This window comes from Nycticebus coucang, chromosome 12 (genome assembly GCF_027406575.1).
Source record: "Nycticebus coucang isolate mNycCou1 chromosome 12, mNycCou1.pri, whole genome shotgun sequence".
Classification (NCBI taxonomy): domain Eukaryota; kingdom Metazoa; phylum Chordata; class Mammalia; order Primates; family Lorisidae; genus Nycticebus; species Nycticebus coucang.
The window spans coordinates 88,520,546-88,546,295 of record NC_069791.1 but is presented as its reverse complement, the minus strand read 5'-3'; the positions used below and the strand labels follow the sequence as shown (position 1 = coordinate 88,546,295).

Genomic DNA, 25,750 nt, shown 5'->3' with positions numbered 1-25,750 from the left:
TTCATAAAGGAGAAATACTGAAGTTTCTTAATTTAGCCAGATTCTCACGCCTTAACTCAGTCTGTCTGGTCTTATTTAGAGCTGATTCTATCTAGTTAATTAGAGGCAGATTAGAAACTGCAAAATACATGAGTGAGGAAGAAGGTACAGGCTCCCAGAGGCAGGATAAAGCAAGAGAAAATTGGGATGAAGGAAGATGGTGGAGAGCACAGGGAAGTATCATAAAAAGCAGAAGTTATAGGCCCATTAGTCTCAATGGAAACCTCTGTATTACAGAAGAGGTGTTCAACAGATAATGTTCACAACAAAAGACCCTAAATCACCAAGGGAAGAAGTGTGTAAAATATATGATCAAGCCACTTATCCCAAGAAAGTTAAAATTTTAAGGATTTGATGTTCATAAGTAACTTTTTGAGAAGTTATGTAAAAGACTTATTCCCCAAAAGGCCTAAGGAATGGGGGTATTAATGTGTTATTCAAAAAGATCATACAATCACAATACAAAAGCACAAGAAAGAAGTACCCCCTTAAAAGACAAACTCTTTAGTCATTTTGCACGGCACCACTGAGGATGGTCCCTTCAAAAACAGTCTGAAATCCAAAAAGTCAAAACCTAGAGCACACATGCATCAAAAATAAGCTAGAAAAGAGCTGCAAGGCCAGATACAGAAAATTCTGAGGGGAAGCATTTTTCTCTTCAGCACTTAATTATAATTAATGACCTTCTGCAGGCTCCTCCACATCTTTGCCCCCAGGGTCCATTTCCGGTATCTCAGACTTGGTCTTACAGGCTAAGCTGGCTGGTGGGTGTGTTGGTTGTTCTTGCTAAAATGTTCCCATCACTTAAGTATAAAGCAGCCAATGGCTGTTAAATGCAGGAAACAGGGTTTACAGATTTTCAAAAGGAAAAGAATAGCCCCTGACCCTGGCTGCTCTTGCCCTCCTCCCAGCACTACCCTGAGAAGCTTGAGAGAATCCAGGAAGAGGACAAGGGCAGTTACTGCAACCTAACCAGCTGCTCACATCACAAGAGAGCAAGAGGGTAACGAACCACGCACTGGCTATAAGATAAAAAGCTATCAATGCTCCTCTTCCTTTCCTGCCTGCAGGGAAATGAAGCTACTCTCCTTTTTCCCTTCTTCCTGTCACCATTAAAATCCTGAACTCAGGATATTTTCCATGCGCTATTGCTTTTAAGGAGTTTGTCTCTTCTTTAACTACCCTATTTTATTATAACTTCCACAACATTAAGACTCTAAAATGAGGGAGATTTGTCACTGCACTGTTAAAAGGGTATATTATTTTAGGACAAGATTAAAGGACATTCCTACTTACTGTATCTTTACAATTAGTAGGAGCAACTCTGGACAAGGAAAAAGTTCTTTCTACTGTTGTTCTCCAGCTATAGAGAGCTATGGCCTTCAAATAAAGAAAAGGTTGAATTTCCTTCTCTTAAGTGTAAACACAGCCTTTCTCTGCCCCAAACCAGATACAGCAGTTAGTTCCCTGCTCATTCATTCATTCGTGAACAAGCACACAAAAGACAGCACTAGTAACTATGGAAGATAAGGGGAACCCTAGAACAAAAGGTCAGTCTAGAAACGTCTATCTCTTCATCTGTAAAGCAGAAATCATACTGTGTCTATTTACCTAACAACATTATAAGGAGCAAATAAAATAATCCACTGTGCAAGGCATATGGTAAGCATTTGTGTTAGCTATATGAAAAAAAGAGGAGAAAACCAAGTATATGAGCCTCCCACTGGAGGTTTATCTAAATAAGAGAGAATATGAATACATACATGCACATACTTGCTTATATTTAAACACTGAAATAATCATAAAATTTAGGGACAAAGGGGATACAGTGTGAGGATCAGAGACAGACCTAGAATTCCGAATAGACCTTGTTTTGTAAATCTGACTTTAGACCATATATTCTATTTTTTTGCAATAAATAAATAAATTTTAAAAAGCAATCCCTCAATATCAAAAGTAAAAGAGAAATAATTTTAACCACATACTCAGTTGGTGACAAAACCACATGGAAAACTATTCCAAGTGACTTTTTTTGAGATATCAGGATAGCTCATAGCAACCTCAATCTCCTGGGTTCGAGTGATCCTTCTACCTCAGCCTCCAAGGAGCTGGGACTATAGGCACCCACCACAATGCCTACCTATGTGTTTTTTTCTGTATTAGTAAAGATGGGGTTTTGCTTTGCTCAGGCTAGTCTTGAACTCCTGACCTCAAGTGATGTTCCTGCCTTGGCCTCCCAGACTGCTAGGATTACAGGTGTCAAGTCACCATGCCAGGCCCCAGGTGACTTTAAAACACAGTCAGACATACTGTACAGTCATCGTAGGATATATTCTATCAACAGAAAAACTAAGAAAAGCCATTTTCCAATACTCAAATGTTGGTAGCAGTACTAGGATTACTATTTTGAGATTTATGACTGCATTGTGGGATAAGGCAAATAATAATTTACACAGGTGTCATAAATTGGATTTTTACCCTGAGAGGAACGATATAGAGATGTAAGACCAATGAGGCTACATGAAAACCACCCTGAAATTCTAACTGGAATTCTAAACATAAATTCACGACTCACCTTTAAAAAAAATTACCCATTTCTTAGAAAACATGAACATCCCTAATGCCTAGCTGTGTGATCGCACTACCATTTGTTACCAAAGGAATCTTATTCCAATATCTGGAAATGACTGATTGCACATCTGGTTCATGAAATATATAGATGAGCCTGAGGTCGAGGAGATTAAAGATGGCGGCCAAGTAACAGCTTCCCTGCAACTGGGAACAGCGAGTCTGGGGAGACAAGACTCCAGGCATCTCTGGCCAGAGGGATCTGCCTATAATCATCCCTTTGAGGATACAGGAAGACAGCAAGGACTTCTGGACCGCAAGAGGAGGACAAAAACAGCAGAAAACTGGCAAGTGGTTGCATGTGTTCGATCGACCTAATCATGCTGGCAACCGTAAGTACAGGCAGCAGTGAGACTGCAAACCGGAAAGACCTTACCTGTGAACTGTTTCGGTGTTCTTGGACTTGGCACTGAGTTGAACTGTCTTGGGGAGAGCTTGAGCAGGAGTGTGGAGAACTTTGGGCATTGTCTGGGGCCCCAGACTGAGCCACTGAGCTGGGTGCAGGAAGCCATTGTGAAAGAACTGCCCCAGCAAGCTCTGCCCTCAGGGTCTCAGAGCAAGGATTGGGTGGGTCAAAGTAACCTACTGACTGAGCAGCCTAAAGGCGGAGACTGAGCTGCCTTACAGCCTTAATCCTTAGGGGCAGAGTGAGACGGTTTTGGCACACTAGAGCCTTGGGCTGTCGCCCTGGGTAGAGTGCCGTGACATCACAGCTCATAGCAACCTCAAACTCCTGGGCTTGGCGCTGCCCAGACCTCCATAAGACCTGTGCAGCGACCCCCAACCGGTGACCCGCACCCACCGGGCCTCCACATTCCCTGACCAGGAACTGCGGGAGCCATGCAACCCTGCATCCTCCCTCTTACGTCCTCCCAGCTTCCACACTAGCCTGTTCATCTGGACAGGGACTCTGGTAGCTGCGTGCCCTTTGGAGCCCTCCCTGCCTCTGCACAGCACTCTTCTCCTGGCCAGAGACTGCTGGAGCCTTGGGCTCTCTGTGCCAAAGTCATTGGGCACCTGGCACTCCCAGAACCGTGCGCACCACCCCCAGCCCTGTTCCTGGATCCGGGTGTGTCACAAACCGGAGCTGCTTCCACAACCAGAACTCCCTAGCTAGAGCAGCCCCAGAGGAACTACACAGGGTCACTCCCTACAAAGATCCAGCAACAATAGAGTGATCCTGCTGGGGTCTAATCTTGGAGAGACACCTCCCCAACTCTGAGGACAGCCACAGGCAACAGTGAAAAACAATCATGAAAAAAAAATCAACAGAAAAACTCTGGCAATATGAATAATCAGAGTAGATCAACTCCCCCAAGGATCAATGGGGCAGAAACAGCACAAGACCACATGCACAAACAAATAGTTTAGATGTCAGAAATTGAATTCAGGATCTGGATAGCAAATAAGATCGAATTAGAATTCCAAAAGTTATCTCAAGAATTCAACGGATTCAAAAACCAAATGACCAAAGATTTCTACACATTGAGACAAGAAGTTGCATCCCTCAAAGATCTGAGAAACACAGTAGAATCCCTCAGTAACAGAATGGAGCAAGCAGAAGAAAGGATTTCTGACACTGAAGACAAAGCTTTCAAACACTCCCAAACCCTCAAAGAAGAAGAGAAATGGAGAGCAAAAACAGACCACTCTCTCGGAGAGCTCTCGGATAATTTGAAGAAAAGCAATATTCGTCTTATAGGGATCCGCGAAAGTGACAAAGTGGCTTCACAAGGCACAGACTCTCTTCTCCATGAGATTATGAAGGAGAACTTTCCAGACATGCCAAGAGATTTCGAAATTCAGATAGCAGACAGTTTCAGAACTCCACCACGACTCAACCCAAATAAGACATCCCCCAGACACATCATAATCAATTTCACTAAAGTTAATATGAAGGAGAAAATTCTGAAAGCTGCCAGACGAAAGAAAACATTACCTACAAGGGGAAGAATATCAGAATAACTGCAGATCTCTCTGCTGAAAACTTTCAAGCTAGAAGAGGATGGTCATCAACTTTTAATCTCCTAAAACAAAATAACTTTCAACCCAGGATCCTGTACCCAGCTAAACTGAGCTTCATTTATGATGGAGAAATTAAATACTTCAACGACATTCACATGTTGAAGAAATTTGCCACAACTAAACCAGCTCTCCAGGACATTCTTAGACCTATCCTCCATAAAGACCAGCGTAATTCTCCACCACAAAAGTAAACCCACCCAAAAAATTTTTAATCAAATTCCAACTTTCACAGTCACAAAAGGATTAAAAATGTCCACCGGTCTCTCCAAAGGCTTATCAATACTCTCAATTAATGTGAATGGTTTAAACTGTCCTCTAAAGAGGCATAGGTTGGCAGACTGGATACAAAAACTCAACCCAGATATCTGCTGCATCCAAGAATCGCATCTTACATTAAAAGACAGATATAGACTCAAGGTGAAGGGATGGTCATCTATATTCCAGGCAAATGGAAAGCAGAAAAAAGTAGGCATTGCAATCCTGTTCGCAGACGCAATAGGCTTTAAACCAACCAAAATAATTAAGGATAAGGATGGACACTTCATATTTGTTAAAGGTAATATTCAATATGATGAGATCTCAATTATTAATATTTATGCATCCAACCACAACGCACCTCAATTTATAAAAGAAACTCTAACAGACATGAGCAACTCGATTTCCTCCACTTCCATAGTAGTTGGAGATTTTAACACCCCTTTAGCAGTCCTGGATAGGTCCTCCAAAAAGAAGCTAAGCAAAGAAATTTTAGATTTAAACTCAACCATTCAACATCTGGACTTAACAGACATCTTCAGAACATTTCATCCCAACAAAACTGAATACACATTCTTCTCATCAGCCCATGGAACATACTCCAAAATCGACCACATCCTAGGCCACAAATCTAACCTCAGCAAATTTTAAATAACAGAAATTATTCCTTGCATCTTCTCAGACCATCATGGAATAAAAGTTGAACTAAATAACAACAGGAACCTGCATACCCATACAAAAACATGGAAGCTAAACAACCTTATGCTGAAGGATACATGGGTTATAGACGAGATTAAGAAGGAAATCACCATATTTTTGGAACAAAACAACAATCAAGACACGAATTACCAGAATCTCTGGGATACTGCAAAGTCAGTCCTAAGAGGGAAATTTATAGCACTGCAAGCCTTCCTCAAGAAAACGGAAAGAGAGGAAGTCAATAACTTAATGGAACATCTCAAGCAACTGGAGAAAGAAAAACACTTCAACCCCAAACGCAGCAGAAAAAAAGAAATAAGCAAAATCAGAGCAGAATTAAATGAAATTGAAAACAAAAGAACTATACAACAGATCAATAAATCCAAAAGCTGGTTTTTTGAAAAGATCAATAAAATGGATAAACCTTTGGCCAACCTAACCAGGAAAAAAAGAGTAAAATCTCTAATTTCATCTATCAGAAAAGGTAATGATGAAATAACAACAGACCCCTTAGAAATTCAAAAAATCCTTAACTATTACTACAAGAAACTCTACTCTCACAAATATGAAAATCTGAAAGAAATCGACCAATACCTGGAAGCACGCCACCTACCAAAAATTAGCCAGAATGAAGTGGAAATGTTGAACAGGCCTATATCAAGTTCTGAAATAGCATCAACTATACAAAATCTCCCTTAAAAAGAAAAGCCCAGGACCAGATGGCTTTACATCAGAATTCTACCAAACATTTAAAGAAGAACTAGTACCTATACTACTAAACCTCTTCCAAAATATAGAAAAAGAGGGAATATTACCCAGCACATTCTATGAAGCAAACGTCACCTTGATCCCCAAACCAGGGAAAGACCCAACAAGAAAAGAAAATTATCACTATTATCATTATTAGTGACCAATATCACTAATGAATATAGATGCTAAAATACTCAATAAGATCCTAACAAACAGAATCCAACAACACATCAAAAAAATTATACATCATGACCAAGTTGGATTTATCCCAGGGTCTCAAGGCTGGTTCAATATACGTAAATCTATAAATGTAATTCAACACATAAACAAACTTAAAAATAAAGACCATATGATTCTTTCAATTGATGCAGGAAAAGCTTTTCATAATATCCAGCATCCCTTCATGATCAAAGCACTTAAGAAAATTGGTATAGAAGGGACATTTCTTAAACTAATAGAGGCCATCTACGGCAAACCCACAGCCAATAATCATATTGAATGGAGTTAAATTGAAATCATTTCCACTTAAGATCAGGAACCAGGCAAGGTTGCCCATTGTCTCCATTGCTCTTTAACACTGTAATGGAAGTTTTAGCCATTGCAATTAGGGAAGAAAAGGCGATCAAGGGTATCCACATAGGGTCAGAAGAGATCAAACTTTCACTCTTCGCAGATGATATGATTGTATATCTGGAAAACACTAGGGATTCTACTACAAAACTTTTAGACGTGATCAAGGAATACAACAATGTCTCAGGCTACAAAATCAACACCCATAAATCTGTAGCCTTTATATATACCAACAATAACCAAGCCGAACAAACAGTCAAGGACTCTATTCCTTTCACAGTAGTGCCAAAGAAGATGAAATATTTGGGAGTATACCTAACAAAGGATGTGAAAGATCTCTACAAAGAGAACTATGAAACTCTAAGAAAAGAAATAGCCGAAGATGTTAACAGATGGAAAAACATACCATGCTCATGGCTGGGAAGAATCAACATTGTTAAAATGTCCATACTGCCCAAAGCAATATATAATTTTAATGCAATTCCTATTAAAGCTCCATTGTCATACTTTAAAGATCTTGAAAAAATAGTACTTCGTTTTATATGGAATCAGAAAAAACCTCGAATAGCCAAAACATTACTCAGCAATAAAAACAAAGCAGGAGGAATCATGCTACCAGACCTGAGACTTTACTATAAATCCATAGTGATCAAAACAGCATGGCACTGGCACAAAAGCAGAGAAGTAGATGTCTGGAACAGAATAGAGAACCAAGAGATGGATCCAGCTACTTACCGTTATTTGATCTTTGACAAGCCAATTAAAAACATTAAGTGGGGAAAAGATTCCCTATTTAACAAATGGTGCTGGGTAAACTGGCTGGCAACCTGTAGAAGATTGAAACTGGACCCACACCTTTCACCATTAACTAAGATAGACTCTCACTGGATAAAAGATTTAAACTTAAGATATGAAACTATAAAAATACTTGAAGAAAGTGCAGGGAAAACTCTTGAAGGAATCGGCTTGGGTGAATATTTTATGAGGAGGACTCCCCAGGCAATTGAAGCAGTATCAAAAATACACTACTGGGACCTGATCAAACTGAAAAGCTTCTGCACAGCCAAGAACATACTGAGTAAAGCAAGCAGACAGCCCTCAGAATGGGAGAAAATATTTGCAGGTTATATCTCTGATAAAGGTCTAATAACCAGAATCCACAGAGAACTCAAACGTATTAACAAGAAAAGAACACGTGACCCCATCTCAGGGTGGGCAAGGGACTTGAAGAGAAACTTCTCTAAAGAAGACGGACGCAAAATCTACAAACACATGAAAAAAAGCTCATGATCCTTAATCATCAGAGAAATGCAAATCAAAACTACTCTGACATATCACCTAACCCCAGTAAGAGTAGCCCACATAACAAAATCCCAAAACCAGAGATGTTGGTGTGGATGTGGAGAAAAGGGCACACTTCTACACTGCTAGTGGGAATGCACACTAATACGTTCCTTCTGGAAGGATGTTTGGAGAACACTTAGAGACCTGAAAATAGACCTGCCATTCGATCCTATAATTCCTTTACTAGGTTTATACCCAGAAGACCAAAAGTCACAATATAACAAAGACATCTGTACCAGAATGTTTACTGCAGCCCAATTCATAATTGCTAAGTCATGGAAGAAGCCCAAGTGCCCATCGACCCACGAATGGACTAGCAAATTGTGGTACATGTATACCATGGAATACTATGCAGCCTTAAAGAAAGATGGAGACTTTACCTCTTTCATGTTTACATGGATGGAGCTGGAACATATTCTTCTTAGCAAAGTATCTCAGGAATGGAAGAAAAAGTATGCAATGTACTCAGCCCTACTATGAAGCTAAATTATAGCTTTGACATGAAGACTATAACCCAACTATAGCACAAGACTATGGGGAAAGGGCCAAGGAAGGGGAAGGGAGGGGGGAGGTTTTGGTGGAGGGAGGGTAATGGGTGGGGCCACATCTATGGTGCATCTTAGAATGGATACAGGCGATTGCACTAATGTACACAGCTATGATTTAACAATAAAAAAAAATTTGAAGAAAAAAAAAAAAGATGAGCCTGAATACCTTAACTTCCCTGCATTCTGCTTTGACATCACTACAAGCATTGTGACCAAAGGACTTAGGAGCTAACTTTTCCCAATGGCCAAAAACAGGACAATTGGAGTATCAATAAGGTTAGTAACTGTAATTGACTGAACACATCAAATACGTTTAAGCCCATGAGCTCATCAGGTTACAAAATCACACTAACCACATTTGGAAATCAACTAATTATTTTGAAAATTGGAGAAGGAAGGGGAAAAATCAAGCATTTAACTAGGCTTTCTGTCACAAAATTTACTTTAAGATAACCAAATATTTGGGCAAAAGTCCCTGTAGAAATACTCTAGCTAACATGTGAAAAAGAAATGTTAGAATTATAATGTCACCATTTTCCAACCTTTAATGAACGGATCAGGGAATAACCATCAATGACAGTTACTGCTGATATCATACCTAGACAGTATAAGTTTCCTAACCCACAACGGAATAGTTTTACCAAAAAAAACAAAGAGGGGAAAAAACCCTCAAGCTTAAATCTCATTAAACCTCTAGACTTAACTTGGTCCCAAGAAGAGAAAAAGCAAGATACCTGGGAAAGTATGGGCATAAATAAGAGTCAGCAAGGTGGGCAGGTGACTGTCAAATACTAAGAATAACAATGCCAAAAGACATCTCCCGCCTATGCAATGGATTAGGCACTGGACATGTATTCCTCACTCATTATCAACCCTATGAAGAATGCATTACTACACCAATAACATAAAAGAAGAAAGAAGCATGGCTAGGCGAAGGAAAGTCACTTGCCTCAAATCTCAGAATCTGAACCAGTCTCTGACCACAGCTCTTTTGCTGTGTTCCACAACCACCTCAGGGTAGGGTGGAAGATGGGGCCACATCATGGGGAAAGCTTAAACGCCAGGCTAGAATATTTACATGGTATTTTGTATATAGAAAAGGGAAAAACAATGGCAATTTTTGAGAAGAGAAATAATGTAATTATAGGTCAACGTTAAGAAGATTAATTTGGCAGCAATAAAAACCATCAATTAGAAGAGATGGAGTTTAGAAATAGGGAGGGGGCTAGAAGACTACTGCAATTGTGTGACTGAGACATAATGAAGGGGTACACCAGAGGAGTGGGAATCCCCTGCAGAGAGACTATCAAATGTCTTCTCTCAAAGTAACCCTCTCCCTCTACTGAAGGACTCCTCTAGGGAGTCTTCAACCAACAGCTCCAGACACGTTGTAGTTTACCAGTACCAGAAATTACACAATACCCTAGGTTCCCAGAAGGACAAATAAAATCCTAGGTGTGGTCTGACAAGAACTACACTATCACTTCCCCAGATCACAACACTTCTCTGAAGGTTGAACAAAAATCTTGAACATTTTTGGCAGCTCCATCAGCCTAAGCTGTATGTGAAAGCCACGGAGTGGCTCATTTTTCACCCAAATGCAAGATACAGAATTCTATCAAATTTCAACTGTTAATTTTAATTAAAGCATCTTTGTGAACCTGCATTCTTTAAGGTGGAGTATATACTACTAACATATGTTTCAAGATATTTACAAATTCAATTGATACACCTTTTAGCCCCTCATCCAATTCATTGGCAAAAATGTTGCTGGGAACAGGACCAAACATGGAAACCTGTAGTGTCACTATAGAACTACAGGACTGAAATGAGAAGGTCAATAAAATTAAGCGTAGCAGTGAATGGCATGGCACCTGAGGCCGAAGAACCTATAGAACAACATAAGGCACAAGGAACATGCTGTCATCAGCTTACTTCTTTCTCTGGGCTTTTTGGAGAAAAAGGAAAGGATACTAGAGTGGTCACGGGTTTAGAACAAGTACCTGCATTACGACCACTTGCCATTTCTTAAATACTATGTGTTTGTTTCTACAGTAAACCCTTACTCCTACATAATGCTCACAAAACTATGCAAGGTTGCAGTCCTAGCTCTGCTACTTACTAATACTGAATCCCAGTGTCTTAATTTTAAAAATGAACTAACAATGTCTCTTTGACAAGACTGCTCTGAGAATTAAATTAAAAATGGTGTATGAATTCACTTTGTATATGGTCTGGTCCAACACAAATAAGCCGTATTTTCATTACCATGATTATTACTGTTCCTTAATCTCCTGAGAATCAGATGGCTCTTCCTTGCTCTTAAAGATTAGAATATCAAGATTTAAAGTCAAAAAATTACTGAGCTGGTGACAAGCTTACAAAGAAAGATTCTTTCCAATAGAAAGAGACACCAACAAAAGCCATTTCCTGACCAGCCCTATGAAATGTTCCTAAGTGTGAACTGTTTTTTTGTGGATGCATTGTTTGCTACCATCCGAGCTCAACAATTGGAGGGAAGAAGCAACAGATGTTGGGTGACTAGCCAATTCCTCTAGGAACTGCCACAGTCCATGGCATAAAACAATGATTTCTAAATAGAAAAAGATCACAATCAAATGAAAGACAAGACATCCCGATGTGCTCCACTGCAAAAATGTTGTTTGTTAAACATAAAAGGTCATTTGAGGAACAGCCAATGAACAATTAATTAGAGCAAAAAAGAATATTTTTGCAGGAAGAAACAACAGAGGACCGAACTTTAAATTACTCAATTTTGAATGATTTCTTTTCCACTACTAAATATAAAAGGGTTTTTGTGGAAACTATGAGGTCATTGTTTTCCAGAGTCTTTACTATAGGAAACAGCTGTGGGGACTACACACACACAGCAAACACTGCCCTATTTAGTAGCCCCTCGTTGTGACACATGTATAGATGGAGAGAGGAAAAATCCATCAAACCCCACACCAATAACAAAACAAAAGTAGAAGAGTCAAACTAAAAACTTTAAGCCACACAAAGGAAGATGTAAAACAACCCAGGACAAGCACCTATGATATTACTACATCTGTGTCTTGACTTAAAGAGATGCTGCCATGTTTAGACCAGATCAGCTCCTTTCTACATGGGTCATCAAAAATTTAAATGATTCACTTTACACAATATCTGAAAATGATAACATTCACAAATATGGCTTTAAAACAAAGTTTTCTCAAGATTCTTATGTTCATAGCCGGGCACTGTGGCAGGTGCCTGTAGTCCCAGCTATTTGAGAGGCTAAGGCAAGAGAATCGCGTAAGCCCAAGAGTTTGAAGTTGCTGTGAGCTGTGATGCTACAGCACTCTACCCAGGCGACATAGTGACTTTGTCTCAAAAAAAAAAAAGATTCTTATGTTCAAATACTATATGACCTGTTCAAAATTGAACTTATGCCCCCACCATCAGAACCGTTCTTTTCTAATCTTGACCAAGCACCACCCCAAGACACCATGTTTCAAAACTTCAGTATTATTTTTATCTCCTCTATTCACTCTTCACATATCCATAAAGCTGTCAACACCATCAACTTTGTTTTTAATATACATTTTTATATATGTTCAAAAGCCAGAGAAAGGAACAAGAAACAAGGAAAAGAAAGGAACTGAATCCAACCCAATCCACTATGGGGCATATGACTCCCCCTATCTCACCCAAAACTCTCAAAGTACCCAGTAGAGAAAATATTATTATTATGAGAGGCAGCTCATTCTCCTTTCAGACAACTTACTCATAAAATCTTGTACACTGAAGCTCGCCCACTCCCTTTTCAAATTTCTCCCCTCCTCTCTCAAAGCTTAAAACTCAAGAGTCATCATAGTCCTCAAATGAGGTCTGACCTAAGTCCACAACAGAAGTGGCCCAGCACCAGCAAACCTACGTCTATTACAGACGCTGGTCTACAAGCTGTCCCTGGTTGTGGCATGCTGACCTCAGACGGATCAACACTGTGCACCTCCTAAAACCCCGTGCAGATTCAATGCTGCACAAGACATAAGACAGGATCGCTGCAGAGTGGGGGAGGGAGATAGCAATGGATTCAGGAAACAAGATGCACTTGCCTCTGAGGATGAGATTTCCTATGTTTTTAAACAGTTCATACAACATGGGGATTATCTGACCCTCAGAAGAATGTATGAATAAATCCATCCACTCCTGTTATCCCTTGTGGGAACAGGCAGTTCTTTAATAACTTTCAATTCCTTCCTCAGTTATCAGCCAATTTAGGCTTTTTATTGTAAAGTTCATGTTTTGTTGAAAGTTACTGACTTTACCAGTGACAGGCAGGCATTCAGTAAGCATAGTTATCTGCCCCAAATTAATGTAGAGATTTAACATTAAAATTCACTAGGATTACTTTGCTTTTTGAAACTTTACAAAATGACTCTAAAACTTAAACTTCTAAAGAACAGCATAAGAAAGAGTAAGTGATGATAATACTATGCAATACCAATGACAGAATTGATTAAACCATAAAATTCTAAATCCAGAGAACCCTTTTATAAATAAACAAGATGATAATGAGGCTGGGGTAACAATGGCAACAAACATCAGCCAACACCCTGAACCCAGCACTGACCATGTGCCGGGGCCTCTGCCAAGATCCTCCTCTCATTTGTTTTCAAAACCACCTTATGAAGTAGACATACTCTTATCTCTACTTTACAGAGGAGGAAATTAAGCCCAGACAGTTAAGTACCAAAGGTTCTACGGCTAGCAGGTGCTGCAGCCAACATCTGAACAGAGGCAGTCTGGCCCTCCGGTCAAGCTCTTATGGGAAAATATCAAACCTCAAAATAAATCCCCACTTTATACATTCTCCAAAGTAAATTCCATATTCCAAAAGAGATAAATATTCTAGAACATAATTGAAAAACTAAAAAAAAACTAGGAAAACTATCCTATATACAAGAATAACTTTCTCAAGGATATAGTAATAAAAGCAATAAGATAAACAGGTTTAAAAATGTAAATTAAACCCTCTGTAATATATAAAAGTACCAAACTAATATTAAAGAACAAAAGAATAAGGAAAATGTCTATTTCAAATTTATCAAAGGTTTAATGAAGATGTTACCTTACGCCAGTGGTTCTCAACCTTCCTAATGCTGTGACCCTTTAATTCAGTTCCTCATGTTGTGGTGACCCCTATCCATAAAATTATTTTTGTTCCTTATAGGGTATTAAAGAGTCGCAGCATTAGGAGGGCTGAGAACCAGGACTTAGAGGATTCCTAATCCTACAAGATACAATCCAGGTATTGTTTCTTCGGTCCCCACACAGGGTCCCCATTCCTGATCTTACCCCTGACTTTGCAAAGCACTTTTATGACTCTGTCACAGCACTCATCCTACCCTACTGCAATTATTTCTTTACTCATCTACTCTCCCTTCTAAACCCTGAATTCCTTGAGGGCATGGACCATGTCACTCATCTTAATATCCCTAGTACCTTGTAATGCAGGACTAGCACACAAAATGTGCACAATCTATGGACTTAATAAAGCCATACTGTGTCTACCGAATACCAACTTGAATTTGATCCTCAACAGGTATTAACTGACATTTCTGCAGCTCTACATTGTATTTAGGGCTAAGAACACATAGTCAAACTGTAAAGTAAACCAGGTTTCACAGCTCTGCTTTCCTGGTTTTCCTCCTACCTCTCTGACTGCCCCTTGACCAGGTCCTCTCTCTCTCCTCCTATCCTTTCATTTTTAGTTTCCCCTTAGGGCCTGGCCTTGGGGATACACTCTGACCTTCTGGATACACTCAACGGGCTCAATTCTCAACTCTATACAGCTGAATCCAAGTCTATAAAGCTAGTCCCAAACTGTGCCTAATTTCCAACTATATATTAAAACTCTCCTTCTTTATGGGGGTGGTCATAGCCCATGACCCTCAACCCCACATATTCAAATCAAATGCACAATACTCTTCTCTGCTCCTCTTGCTCTACAAACCATTTCTCCTTTCCAGCTGCTCAGTTTCTATGAGATATCCCTGCTACTTCTTCATCACCCTGGCCTGAAACCTCTTTACCACTCCACCTCTTGCAGTCTCCCTAATAATGCTGCAATGTCCTACAAAATGTCTCTTGAATTCACCCTTTCCTTTTCCTCACTTCATACTTGTGACTGTTCTCTCCCTGCATATACTTATTCTCCCATCTGATTCATTTTTGTTCACCATCAGACCCATTTTTCTAAAATATCATTTTATCTAATCAGTCTTGTACAACTCACAAAGCCTCAACTGAATCACTACTGATTGCAGTTCCAAGTCTAAACTGTTGTGACAGACTTTCAAAACCTTCCATAATTTGCCCCTTCTCCTCTGCCCAGCCATCTACATTTATCTCCCCAAATCAGTGGTTCTCAAACCAAAGGCAACTGCAGCCCAGAAACATCTGGCACTATCTGGGGACATTTTTGGTTGTCCTGATGTCTACTGGAAAGAACAGGGATTCTGCCAAACATCTTACAATGAGACGGGGAGCCAAGGCAGCTCCCCACAACAAAGAATTATGTGGCCCACGATGGCAGCAGTGCCAAAGCTGAGAATCCCTGCTCCAAACCAAGGCTATCTATCCCTAGACCGTGCCACCTCTATGCCTTTGCTCAGAATATTTCCCCCAGCAACCTAAAATATCTCTTTGCCTTAACTACCCACCCTTATTTCTCTTCAAATTTCATTTTAAGTCCATATCCTATGGCTTTAAATATCCAATGGCTGATGACTCCCAAATGTTTATCTCCAGCATCAATCTTCTGAACCTGAGACTCCCTTATACAGCTGTCTACTGGGCACCTCATGAGTGTTGTTTTGTTTTTGTTTTGTTTTTTTTTTCTGATAGAGTCTCACTGTGTTGCCCTCGGTAGAGTGTCGTCATGTCCCAGCTCACAGCAACCTCAGACTCTTGGGCTTAAGCAATTCTCTTGCCTCAGCCTCCCAGCTGGGACTACAGGTGCCCACCACAATGCCCAGCTATTTTTTGTCGCAGTTGTCATTATTGTTTAGCTGGCCCCTGCCGGGTTTGAACCCACCGGCATTGGTGTATGCAGCTGCCACCTTAACACTGTGCTACGAGCACCAAGCCAATGAGCGTCTTATTGAACACATCTGATATGCATATCCTGCTCTCAGATATGCATACAGCACCAGCTATCCCCTGGCTCAGAACAAACAGCTGGGAGGCACTACTGAAGCTCCCTCTGTTTTAGTATCTCCCTGCAAATCAATCCATAAATGAACAAGAGTCTACCTCCCCTGCCGAGCCATCTGCATCTTAGGTATAGGCTTGTCTGCTCCCAGGAGCCATGCAGTTTCCAAAAAAAAAAAAAAAAAAAAAGAGTCTACCTCCACGCATTTCTCCATCTCCATCTACTACCATTATTTTTGCCTAGTCCATCACAAAAGTCTCCTAATTAATTGGTGGCCTGCTTCCATTTCATTCACTATTCAGCATCCAAAAGGACCATTTCACATTTTCATGAGATCATGTCAGAACTCTGTTTAAAAACTGCAGTAGCGGGCGGCGCCTGCGGCTTAAGGGAGTAGGGCACCGGCCCCATATGCTGGAGGTGGCAGGTTCAAACCCAGCCCAGGCCAGAAACTGCAAAAAAAAAAAAACTTCAGTAGCCCCCATTGCTCTTAGAATAAAACCAAAATCCCTCCCCAAGGCCCTGCACAATCTGGTCTCTGCCTACCTGCCCCTCTCCAGCCTCTGCTAGGCGGCTCTCTTCTTGGCTCTTTAGCTGCACACAGGCCTGTCAGACTTTCAAATCCACCCCCAGCTCTTTCCAAACATAGGGCCTTTTACACACGTTATTCCTCCCTGCTTGGTCATACTCATTGCTCTCTCACCTACACCTTATCTTTTCCACTCTTACATAGTAATTTTCAATTTCACATTTATCAGTGTTTATTGGTTAGTACTGCCTTCTCCTCATAGAATAGAAGTTCTATGAAAGAAGGGACCATGCAACCTTTTACCACGTTCATACCCTTTTGTTTACCACTATATACCCAGCGACTAGTACGAGGAAGTGACATGGAATTAGGAACTCAAATCTGTAGAAGCTTAGTTGCTGACCATGAATACAAAGACAAATAAATGAACCTTCCACTTACACCTCAGCTCACAACGATCTCAACCTTCTCTGAACTCCCACTGAACTGTCTTAATCAATAGTTTAAAACAGCTTCCTTATAAGCAGGTAAGTTTTCTGAGGGCAAGAACCTTGTCCTGTAATCTTCAAACTTAATCCTCTAGTCCCAATCCCTCACCTAAACTAGCCCCTTTATACAAAGTAATTGCATGGCAAATATGATATTAAGTCAGCAAACACGGATTTTCTATAATTGTCCTGTGTATTTTTATTCCCCCAACCAATACTGTTGGAAAATTTCTTGTAATTCCCAATTCCCCTTTACCAAACTTGATAGGAAGCTGCATATTTTAGCTCAAACCTTACCAGAGAGAGATCTGCACGTGTTTATACATGCATTTAAACAGTCTGAAAGGATTTTTTTTAAGGAAGACTTCTTCCAAAAGTACCTAAGCCTGAGGAGCACTGGCATAAATATGAAACTAGCTGCAGATGACCTGATTCTCTCTACGATTCAGCACCACAATCTCATGTTTCAGCATGTCTACTCTGCCTGTTTGTTTTAAGTTGAGACCTATCATTTCTGTGGCTATACGCATAAGGCCACTCTAGACTCAGGGCACAGTTATGTGCAACAGCAACACAGGGATGCCCAGAGAGCAGAAGAATGAATGGAAGCACTGCTCCCTTAGCCACTAGCCAAAGGGTGACCCTTAGTTCCCTCGTATTCATATCACATGCAAGTCCAAAACTTTGTGATTCTATCACCTTCTTTCTCCTTCAGAGACATGGAGCTTTATAAAAGCCCAAGTGACAGTGTTTGATGGACCAGGAAACTGACCAGGAAGAGATGTACTTTCTACTTTATATTCTGTCAGAAAACTAAATGTGACTTACTCAATTTCACCTTTTCCCCATGTTTCAAATGAATTCAAGGGACTTCAAATAAAGTCCAAGTACTTCATGGGAAGCAATGTGAAATATTAATATACTAAAGAGCTTCACACAAACCAGAAAAACATGTCCTATATGCTTGCAGCATAACATCAGAGTTCCACAGCTTGAGTCCATAAAAAAGTCAGGTAGGAAACTAGGTAAGTGTAACCCCAACTGCTAGTTTGTTTACCACTATTCATTTATATGTGTTTATTCCTTTTGTAACTTAAGAACTCTCACTAATAAATAAGCACCACCAGGCACCCAAGTTCAAGGGGAAAACATGGAAGACAAAATACAATCATCAATTACTTTTTGTTTAACTGCGAATTTGGAAGAAGTCCCCACAATTCTTTTATCAGTAGATCACTATGTTCTAGCTGTCCTTTGCCAGCAGAGTTTAAAAACCGCTGCTATAAAACTTATCTTTCTTGCTTGAAAAGATGACTATTCATCTTTTTATTTTTTTGTAAAAGGGTACCAAGTACTAGAAATCTGAAAGCATATGTAAGAACTTGGAGCACCCAAGCTCCTACTAAAGATGTAAGCTGATTTACCCCAAAAATAACATATTGAATAATCAGGTTTCAAAATGACTTACTACTATTGTTTTATTAAGAAAATGATACAGAGGTCCTGTCAGTGAAGTCCAAGTTTTACCTTAGTACTGCTGCATACACATATTCACAAAGAGAAGAAAAAGTAACGAAGTAACCATTTTAAACTGGGAAGTAAGGGAAAGCTGGGCTGAGGGGGCTATTTCTCCAAATGAGCTTCTCAACCTTAGCACTAATGGAGTTTAGGCTGGATAATCCTTCATTGAGGGGGGCTATCCTGTCTGTTGTGCGACATTTAGCAACACCTCTGGAATCTACCCACATCATCCCAGTTGTGACAAACCAAGTAAATCTCCTTATCAACAAATGCCATGAGGGGTAGGGGTGGGGTGGGGAGTGAAGGAAGAGACAGAAGTCCTCTGGCTGAGAACCAGTGCCCTAAGAAGAGGAGAAGAATATCTATGTATAAAGAGTAAGGAGCTATATATAAGAAGCTAGAGAAGTTATTTTAAAGTATCAAAGTAGGACCAGTCAACTCACTCTGGGAAGTGCAATCACAACTTTAACAACCATCTAGGCTATCCAAAACCAAAAAATATCTGGCAAGCTCCTAAAACTCAAATCAATATGGTTAGAAAGCAAGAAAGAATTCTAATTGAAAAACTTACAAAGAAAAGCATTAGTAACTTAAAGTTTTAAGACAACAAAAGCGCAAAGACACAGTAAGTCCTTTTCCAACCCCAAAGCAAACTATCTCAAGATGACATATTTGTTTTATCTCCTCTGTCAACTCCAGCCAATTGGAGCCCAGAACGGAGCAGGATTCTGGGGCTGAAAGCTATCTGAAAGTAAAGAATCAAATACTGATGTCTGTCACAAACAGGCAAGGCCTGGTGACAGGTACTCCTCAGGTCCACCTTCTTGGTGTTCAACTTTCTTTATGTTCAAGATAATACACATCACATTTGGCTATAATAAAATATTTTGGAAAAAAAAGTAATCCTCCACAATGCCACCAGGCTTACCTAATTGGGAGGAAAAAAAGGAAAAACATACATATCTGATTATATTATTCCCCTACTTAAAAATCAGCTTTAGTGGCTGGGCGCCAGGGCTCACACTTGTAATCCCAGCACTCTGGGAGGCCAGGGCAAGGCCGGTGGATTGCCTGAGCTCACGAGTTCGAGACCAGCCTGAGCAAGACTCCATCTCTAAAAACTAACCAAGTGTTGTGCCGGCCTCCTGTAGTCTCAGCTACTTGGGAGGCTTAGGCAAGAGAATCTCATGAGCCCTAAAGTTTGAGGTTGCTGTGAGCTATAACACCATAGCACTCTACCAAGGGCAACAAAGTGAAACTCTGTCTCAAAAGATAAAAAAAAAAAAATCAGCTCTGGATTCCCAGCTTCCAGGGGATAAAGTTCAAACCAGCATAGCTCACAAAGCCCTTCAGGATCCATTTTACAACACACTTCTCCCACACTTTCTGCACCCCCAAAGTTCTCCATGATTTAAGCAGCCCCTAAACATCTATTCCCCCAAGATGACATGCTCTTTCATGCCACCTTTACCTCCCTTCCTGGCACATTTCTATCTATCCTTCAGAATATTGTTCAGAAGTCACCTTTGCTGTGATGCTTTGCTTATTCTGGGGAGCCTGATGTTCAAAGGGTGGATCTTGGACCTGCAGCACCAACATTACCTGGGAGACTTCTAGAAATGCAGAATCTCAGGTATCACTTCAGCTCTACTGAATCCGAATTTACTTTGTAACAAGATACCCAGGTGAATTATGCACATATAGTGTGAGAATCTATCTTAGGAAACTTACCAGACACACCAGACTCAGCTCTTCATAGGCAGGTACAGTGCCTTCCCAAATGAAAGTGTCCAGGCTCATGGTAAGTGAGTCACTTTGATGGGCTGCCTAAGAGGTAAAACCCCTCCTTTCTCATGTCTATTAAGGCAGGAGAACCAAAAAACCCACCTTCCACCTTCTGTGGCAGCCAACTGACACAGTTATACTCAATGAAATGTCAGCAGGGCCTGCTAAAGGGACTTCTGGAAGAACTTTTATTTCCCTAATGACTTCCTCCCTTCCTGGGTAAAGTGTCTGGTACTGCAGCTGCCATCATCAGACAATCATGAAGTGACAAACATGAGAACAAAAAGCCATAACACATACGGACAACCAGGTATGAACACAGAAATGGTCTGGGTCCTTGTTGGGTCCATCATGCCACTGTACCACCTTACAACCACCACCTCCAGACTTAACAGTATGACCTAATTCAACACTTTTATTGCTTAAGGCTCTACCATTAGGGATTTCTCTTTCTTATGCTGAATGCATTCCTATCTGATTGAGTAAACCTTCAATGAATGAAAGCTGAATGAATGAATGCAGAGTGAAACCTACTGAAGGTTCAGAAGATACATTTTTTAAAAGCTAGGCCTCTAGGAATCTGTTCAAGTCTGCCAAAGTATTCCTATAAATCAATCTCTGAACTTCTAAAATTATTGATTCAGTTTAATGGATAAAAAAAAACTGAATACAAACTCATTAAAAGCGATTAAAATGTTCACATACAAAGATGCTGAAGAAACTCATTTTCATACCAAACTTAAACACTAGACTCTGTCCTTGAAAAGTCTGCAACTGCTGTGGCTACTTACAGGCAACTACAAGGTGGTGGGGATGGGGGGACACTACGGTAGCCAGGCCTCCTGGCCATTTTACTTCTATTTTCGTATTTTGAGATCGCTGACAAAGATCTCCTTTTTTTCTAGTCCCTATCTCACTGAAGTATTTCCATTCAAATTCTAAAGTAAAAAGGAGAGGGATGCACACCACTCCTGTAGTTCCTTACCAAGAGAGTAGCACCTTAACCAAGTGCAGACTTATCACCATTTTCCATTTTAACCAAATCATCTATTTTTAGCAAATAAATTTATTTTATAAAGAAAATTTATGGAAACCAGTACCATTTGCCATAACCTGCCAAAGCTTCTAAACTTGACGCTTGTCTTGTTTAAAAAACAAGGGTTTGTTTCCTTAAATCACATCACCAGGTTTTGCTTTCCTTAAACTTCTGGTATCATCTCGTTAACTTAATTGAAGTGTTAAATGACAAAAATAATGACAAATACACATGGTACTAGGCACAGGTGAACCATTTTAAATATAACATCGAACACTATAAAAAACGCCTATAGTTCCAAAATGGATAAATTCCACAGTGTCCAACCTAATGCATATATCCACTTGTTTGTAGCTCTCAACCACCTTATAAGGTAGATTCCAGATGAAGAAATTGCAGGAGAGAGAAGTTGAGTAACTTGCCCGCAGTCACACCGCTAGGAAGCGGCAGAACCAGGATACTGAACCCAGACTCGACACTCCCACCCACCTCATCCCCCGGAAGATTACAAGTTCCATGAAGGCAGGCAGGCAGTCTTGCTCACCGCAATATCGCTGCCCTGTGCCTCTCACGAGTACTGGCACATTATGTAGTAAGCTCTCAATAAGTACACAATGAATGAATGTCCCTTACGATCAGTGGCATCTCTCCCAGACCTCTTTAAGCAACCAAGGTAGACGTCAGCCCAGCCGAGAAGGGCCAGGAGAAAGAAGACTTGGGCGGGCGGGCGGGCGCCCCAGGGACTCCGGGAGCGGCGCCGCGCGCGGGCTTACCTTGAAGTCGCGACTGTGCTGCGGCGTGTACTCCAGGGTCCAGAGGGCCCGCACCAGGTGCGCCAGCTGTTCGGTGACCTCGCCCTGGCCCTGCGTGCTGCGGCCCGCAGGCTGCTCCGGGTCAGGCGAGGGCTCCGGCCGCCCCACCCGGTACTGGCCCAGCGCCAGGTACTCCGCGAAGAGGTCGGTGTTGCTGAGGCACTGCAGCGTGGCGTTCATGAAGCACGTGTTGCCGTGGTTGCGGAGCCCCGCCACGCCGGGCACCGGCTCGGCGGCACAGGCGGGCGGCGCGGGAGGCGCGGGCGAGGCGGGCGGAGGCGGCGTGGGCGCGGCGGCCGGCCCGGGCGGGAAGCAGCTGCGGAGGCCGCCGCGGTCCGGGGCGGCGCCCTCAGAGCTAAGGTGCGAGAGCGTGGACAGCGTCTTGAGGACCCGGCTCATGAAACTGCCCACCGAGCGCGCCGAGGAGGGCGAGGAGGGCGCGGCCGGCCCGGGCCCCCCTGCGCCAGCGCCGCCACCGCCGCTGCCGCCCGCGCGGCCGCTCCGGAACAGCCGCTTGCTGAAGGAGCGCTTCTCCTTCCCGCCCGCCGCCGCCGCCACCGGCGGCCCGGGCCCGGGCGCCGTTACCTTGGACATGGCGGCGGGTGCAGACGCTCATCACCGCGCCCGCCCGCCCGGCCCGCGGCTCCGCCACGGCCGTCGCCGCATCCTGCCGCGCCGCGCCTCGCCTCACCTCGCCTCACCGGGCCCGGGGTTCGACGCCCCAGACTCCTCAGAGCGCCGCCGAGCCAGAGAACTAGCGAGCGAGCAGCGGCCGGCGGGGCAGGCGGGCACGCGCGCGGTCCGCCCAGCTGGGTCGCTCACGTGACCTGCCTCCGGCACCTCCCGCCTGTAGGTGAAGCCGCCAAGGTCGCCATATTGACTGTGGGAACATAGCCTCCTATCCAGCCAAAAGCGATGATTCTCGGCTGCGGGCGCGGTGCTGCTGCGTGAAGCCCGAGGGAGGCCATGTCTAGTGTGGGCGCGGTCCGGACGTAGAGGCTCTGGGCGGTGGGACCACAAGGGTGGGTCGTGCTCTTTGCTGATCAGATGGGGGAGGCCTGGGGTACGTGTAGGAATCAGGATGCCGCCGTTTACCAGACCATGGAAGAACTGGTGGACATGGCCCTGACCAGTTTTGGACAGGTTAGCCCTGCCTGGTCCCCAAGGGACATTGCAGATTACCTACCGTCTGCGTACCATCCGAAGGCTGTCACAGAGCCTTCCACTACAGGGTGGGCTTGGCTTCCAGGCTGTACCTTGGAGTAGTTACCGGAACTACCTTCCTTTTCATTGAAACATTTAGAACCCTGCTGAGCTCTTCCATCATTCGTTCGTTCATTCATTCAACAGATAATTACTGAGAACCTATGTGCCAGGCATTGTGCTAAACCTTGGAGATACTACAAGGAATGATACACGATTTCTCCCTGCCCTCCTGCAGCTTAATTCCTGGTGGGTGTTTATAATAGCTGCTGTATTCTACACATTATGCCCAGTATGCAATATCTTCTTTAATCTTCTGTTCAACGCTTTTGAAATTGGTATAGTCCTTATCCAATTCAAACGCAAGTTTGAATAAAGCCCCTATATTCAGCCTCTAAACCAGAGTTCACAGACCCACAAATATCACAGGGACCAGATCTAGGTCACAGCAATGAGTGAGGAATTCTGGTGTTTGGATCATATTGACCTTTAAGTGACTTGGCTCTCAGTGTTGGGGAGAAAATAAGGAATGATAGGCTCTGTAGCAAACTGCAAATTAATATCCTTCTAAAGGGGTGGCTGCTACTCAGTTCCAGTCAATTGTTCCCAGGTGAGAATGAGAGCTAGGTGTTACCAAATCAACTGATCTTTTTTTTTTTTTTTTTTTTTAAGAGAAGGTGGAAATCCTATTTTTAAATGTTGGTTCCATTAAAGAAAAAATAGTACAGAAAAAAAAAAGGTACATCTTTGGACTGCCTTCATTGTTAGCCTGAATCCAGCTTACTGCAGAAGAGAGAAATCAGGAAAGGAAGAGCCCTCTGCCTTTTTAAAGCTTGAAGGCAACCTTACATCACATTTAAAGTAAACGATTTTTTTTTGTTTCTGGCCTCCCACCGCATTGTAAGTAGGGCTCTATGATGACATCCCCAAGTGTTCTTCACTATGCCTAATCACCTCTCTCCCACCTCCAAGTCAAAATATTCCTCACTGAACCTTGGGTTCATCTGAATATCAGGACGAAAGAGCTATCTGATCATTCGTACTAACGTGTGAATGCGATAGCCCTCAACTTTCACATATACAGTTGTGGCTCCAGGTGATTTGATCCAGACACAAGGACCTTTGCCCAAGCTGTTCCCTCTGCCATGAACACTTTCCCTTGACCCTCTTCACTGAGCTAACTTCTCCTCCTTAAAGTTTCACCTTATGTATCACCCACTTCAGGAAGCATCCCTTCCACAGGCTCTCTTGGCACCTCTCAGGCATGACACTGACCCTGACTTGACTATATTAGAATTCTATTTTACAGTCTGTCACCATCACTGAAGTATAGGCTTCAACCTTACTGAGACCCGTCTGTTTCATTATTGAGTACCCAGTGTGTAGCCATCATAGAGCAGATTGGTTATTTGGCAACAGTGTATCTAAATCACACCTAAACTCCTTGCTGGAACCTGTAAGAATCCTCTTTCCAATCTGGCTCCTCCCACCATTCTAGGCTTATTGGTCCCCACTGGGGCCCCAAGCCATCCAATCTCAGCTTGACCAGAACAGGTTTGGAAGAGTCTCTAGTTGGAATACCCAGACGGTCATTCTTGAAGACTTACCCAGAACAAAATTCCATAGTAAATAAATCTTCCACTGCCTCTCTGTTTCTACTCCTTACCTCAAGCTAGAGAAACACAAATTAAAAACAACAATGCAGCAAATATCATCATGACCTATACTTTGTCAACCTCGCAACTATCTCCTTAGAGACCTTAGATCACAAGGTGTGTATGTATTGTATTTGACACCAGTTGTCAAACTGACCTCTAGAAAGGTTTTATCCAGCCAACGGTGAATGGGGAACACACATTTCCTAATCCCAAAACAGTGTTGAAATTTTCAGCCTTTTTCACATTGACAAGTCTGAAGAACAAAAGATGGCAGATTAATGTGGTTTATCTGTATGAATGAGGTTAAACGTCATGTGCTGGACTTTCGGCTATCCAATATCTAAAACAGGACAACTCAAGCTCCCATTATGAAAACTGAGAAGGAGGTGAGGAACAGGCATTTCCTTTCCCACCTCTAAAAGCCAGAGCCCAGAAAGATGACCTAAGAAGCACTAACCAGATGCTCCTACCTGGACTTCAGGTCTGGAAATATTGATACAAGGTTAGCTGGAGATAATGAAGTGAATTAATGAATCTATTGGCTATATATTCAGCAGTGTGACAGTACAGCAGTATACAGTGCTACGTGTGGTAGCAGCAAGTGTCCAACTGGCTACTCTAGTGGCAAGTTCTTACAGGTGTCTGCCTCCCTGGTTTAC

At 42.1% G+C, this 25,750-nt stretch overlaps 1 protein-coding gene across 2 annotated transcripts in view; it reads right to left on the bottom strand.

Annotated features, from left to right (window-relative positions):
* USP31 (ubiquitin specific peptidase 31) overlaps window positions 1–22,958 on the bottom strand; it is a 78,208-nt gene extending 55,250 nt beyond the window's left edge. For both annotated transcript variants that reach the window (XM_053556846.1, XM_053556847.1), the window contains exon 1: window positions 22,192–22,958. In XM_053556846.1, coding sequence (XP_053412821.1) covers window positions 22,192–22,824 — 633 coding nt within the window. In that variant the 5' untranslated portion in view covers window positions 22,825–22,958. The remainder of the gene's footprint in view (window positions 1–22,191) is intronic.
* Between the last annotated feature and the right edge of the window lie 2,792 nt (window positions 22,959–25,750).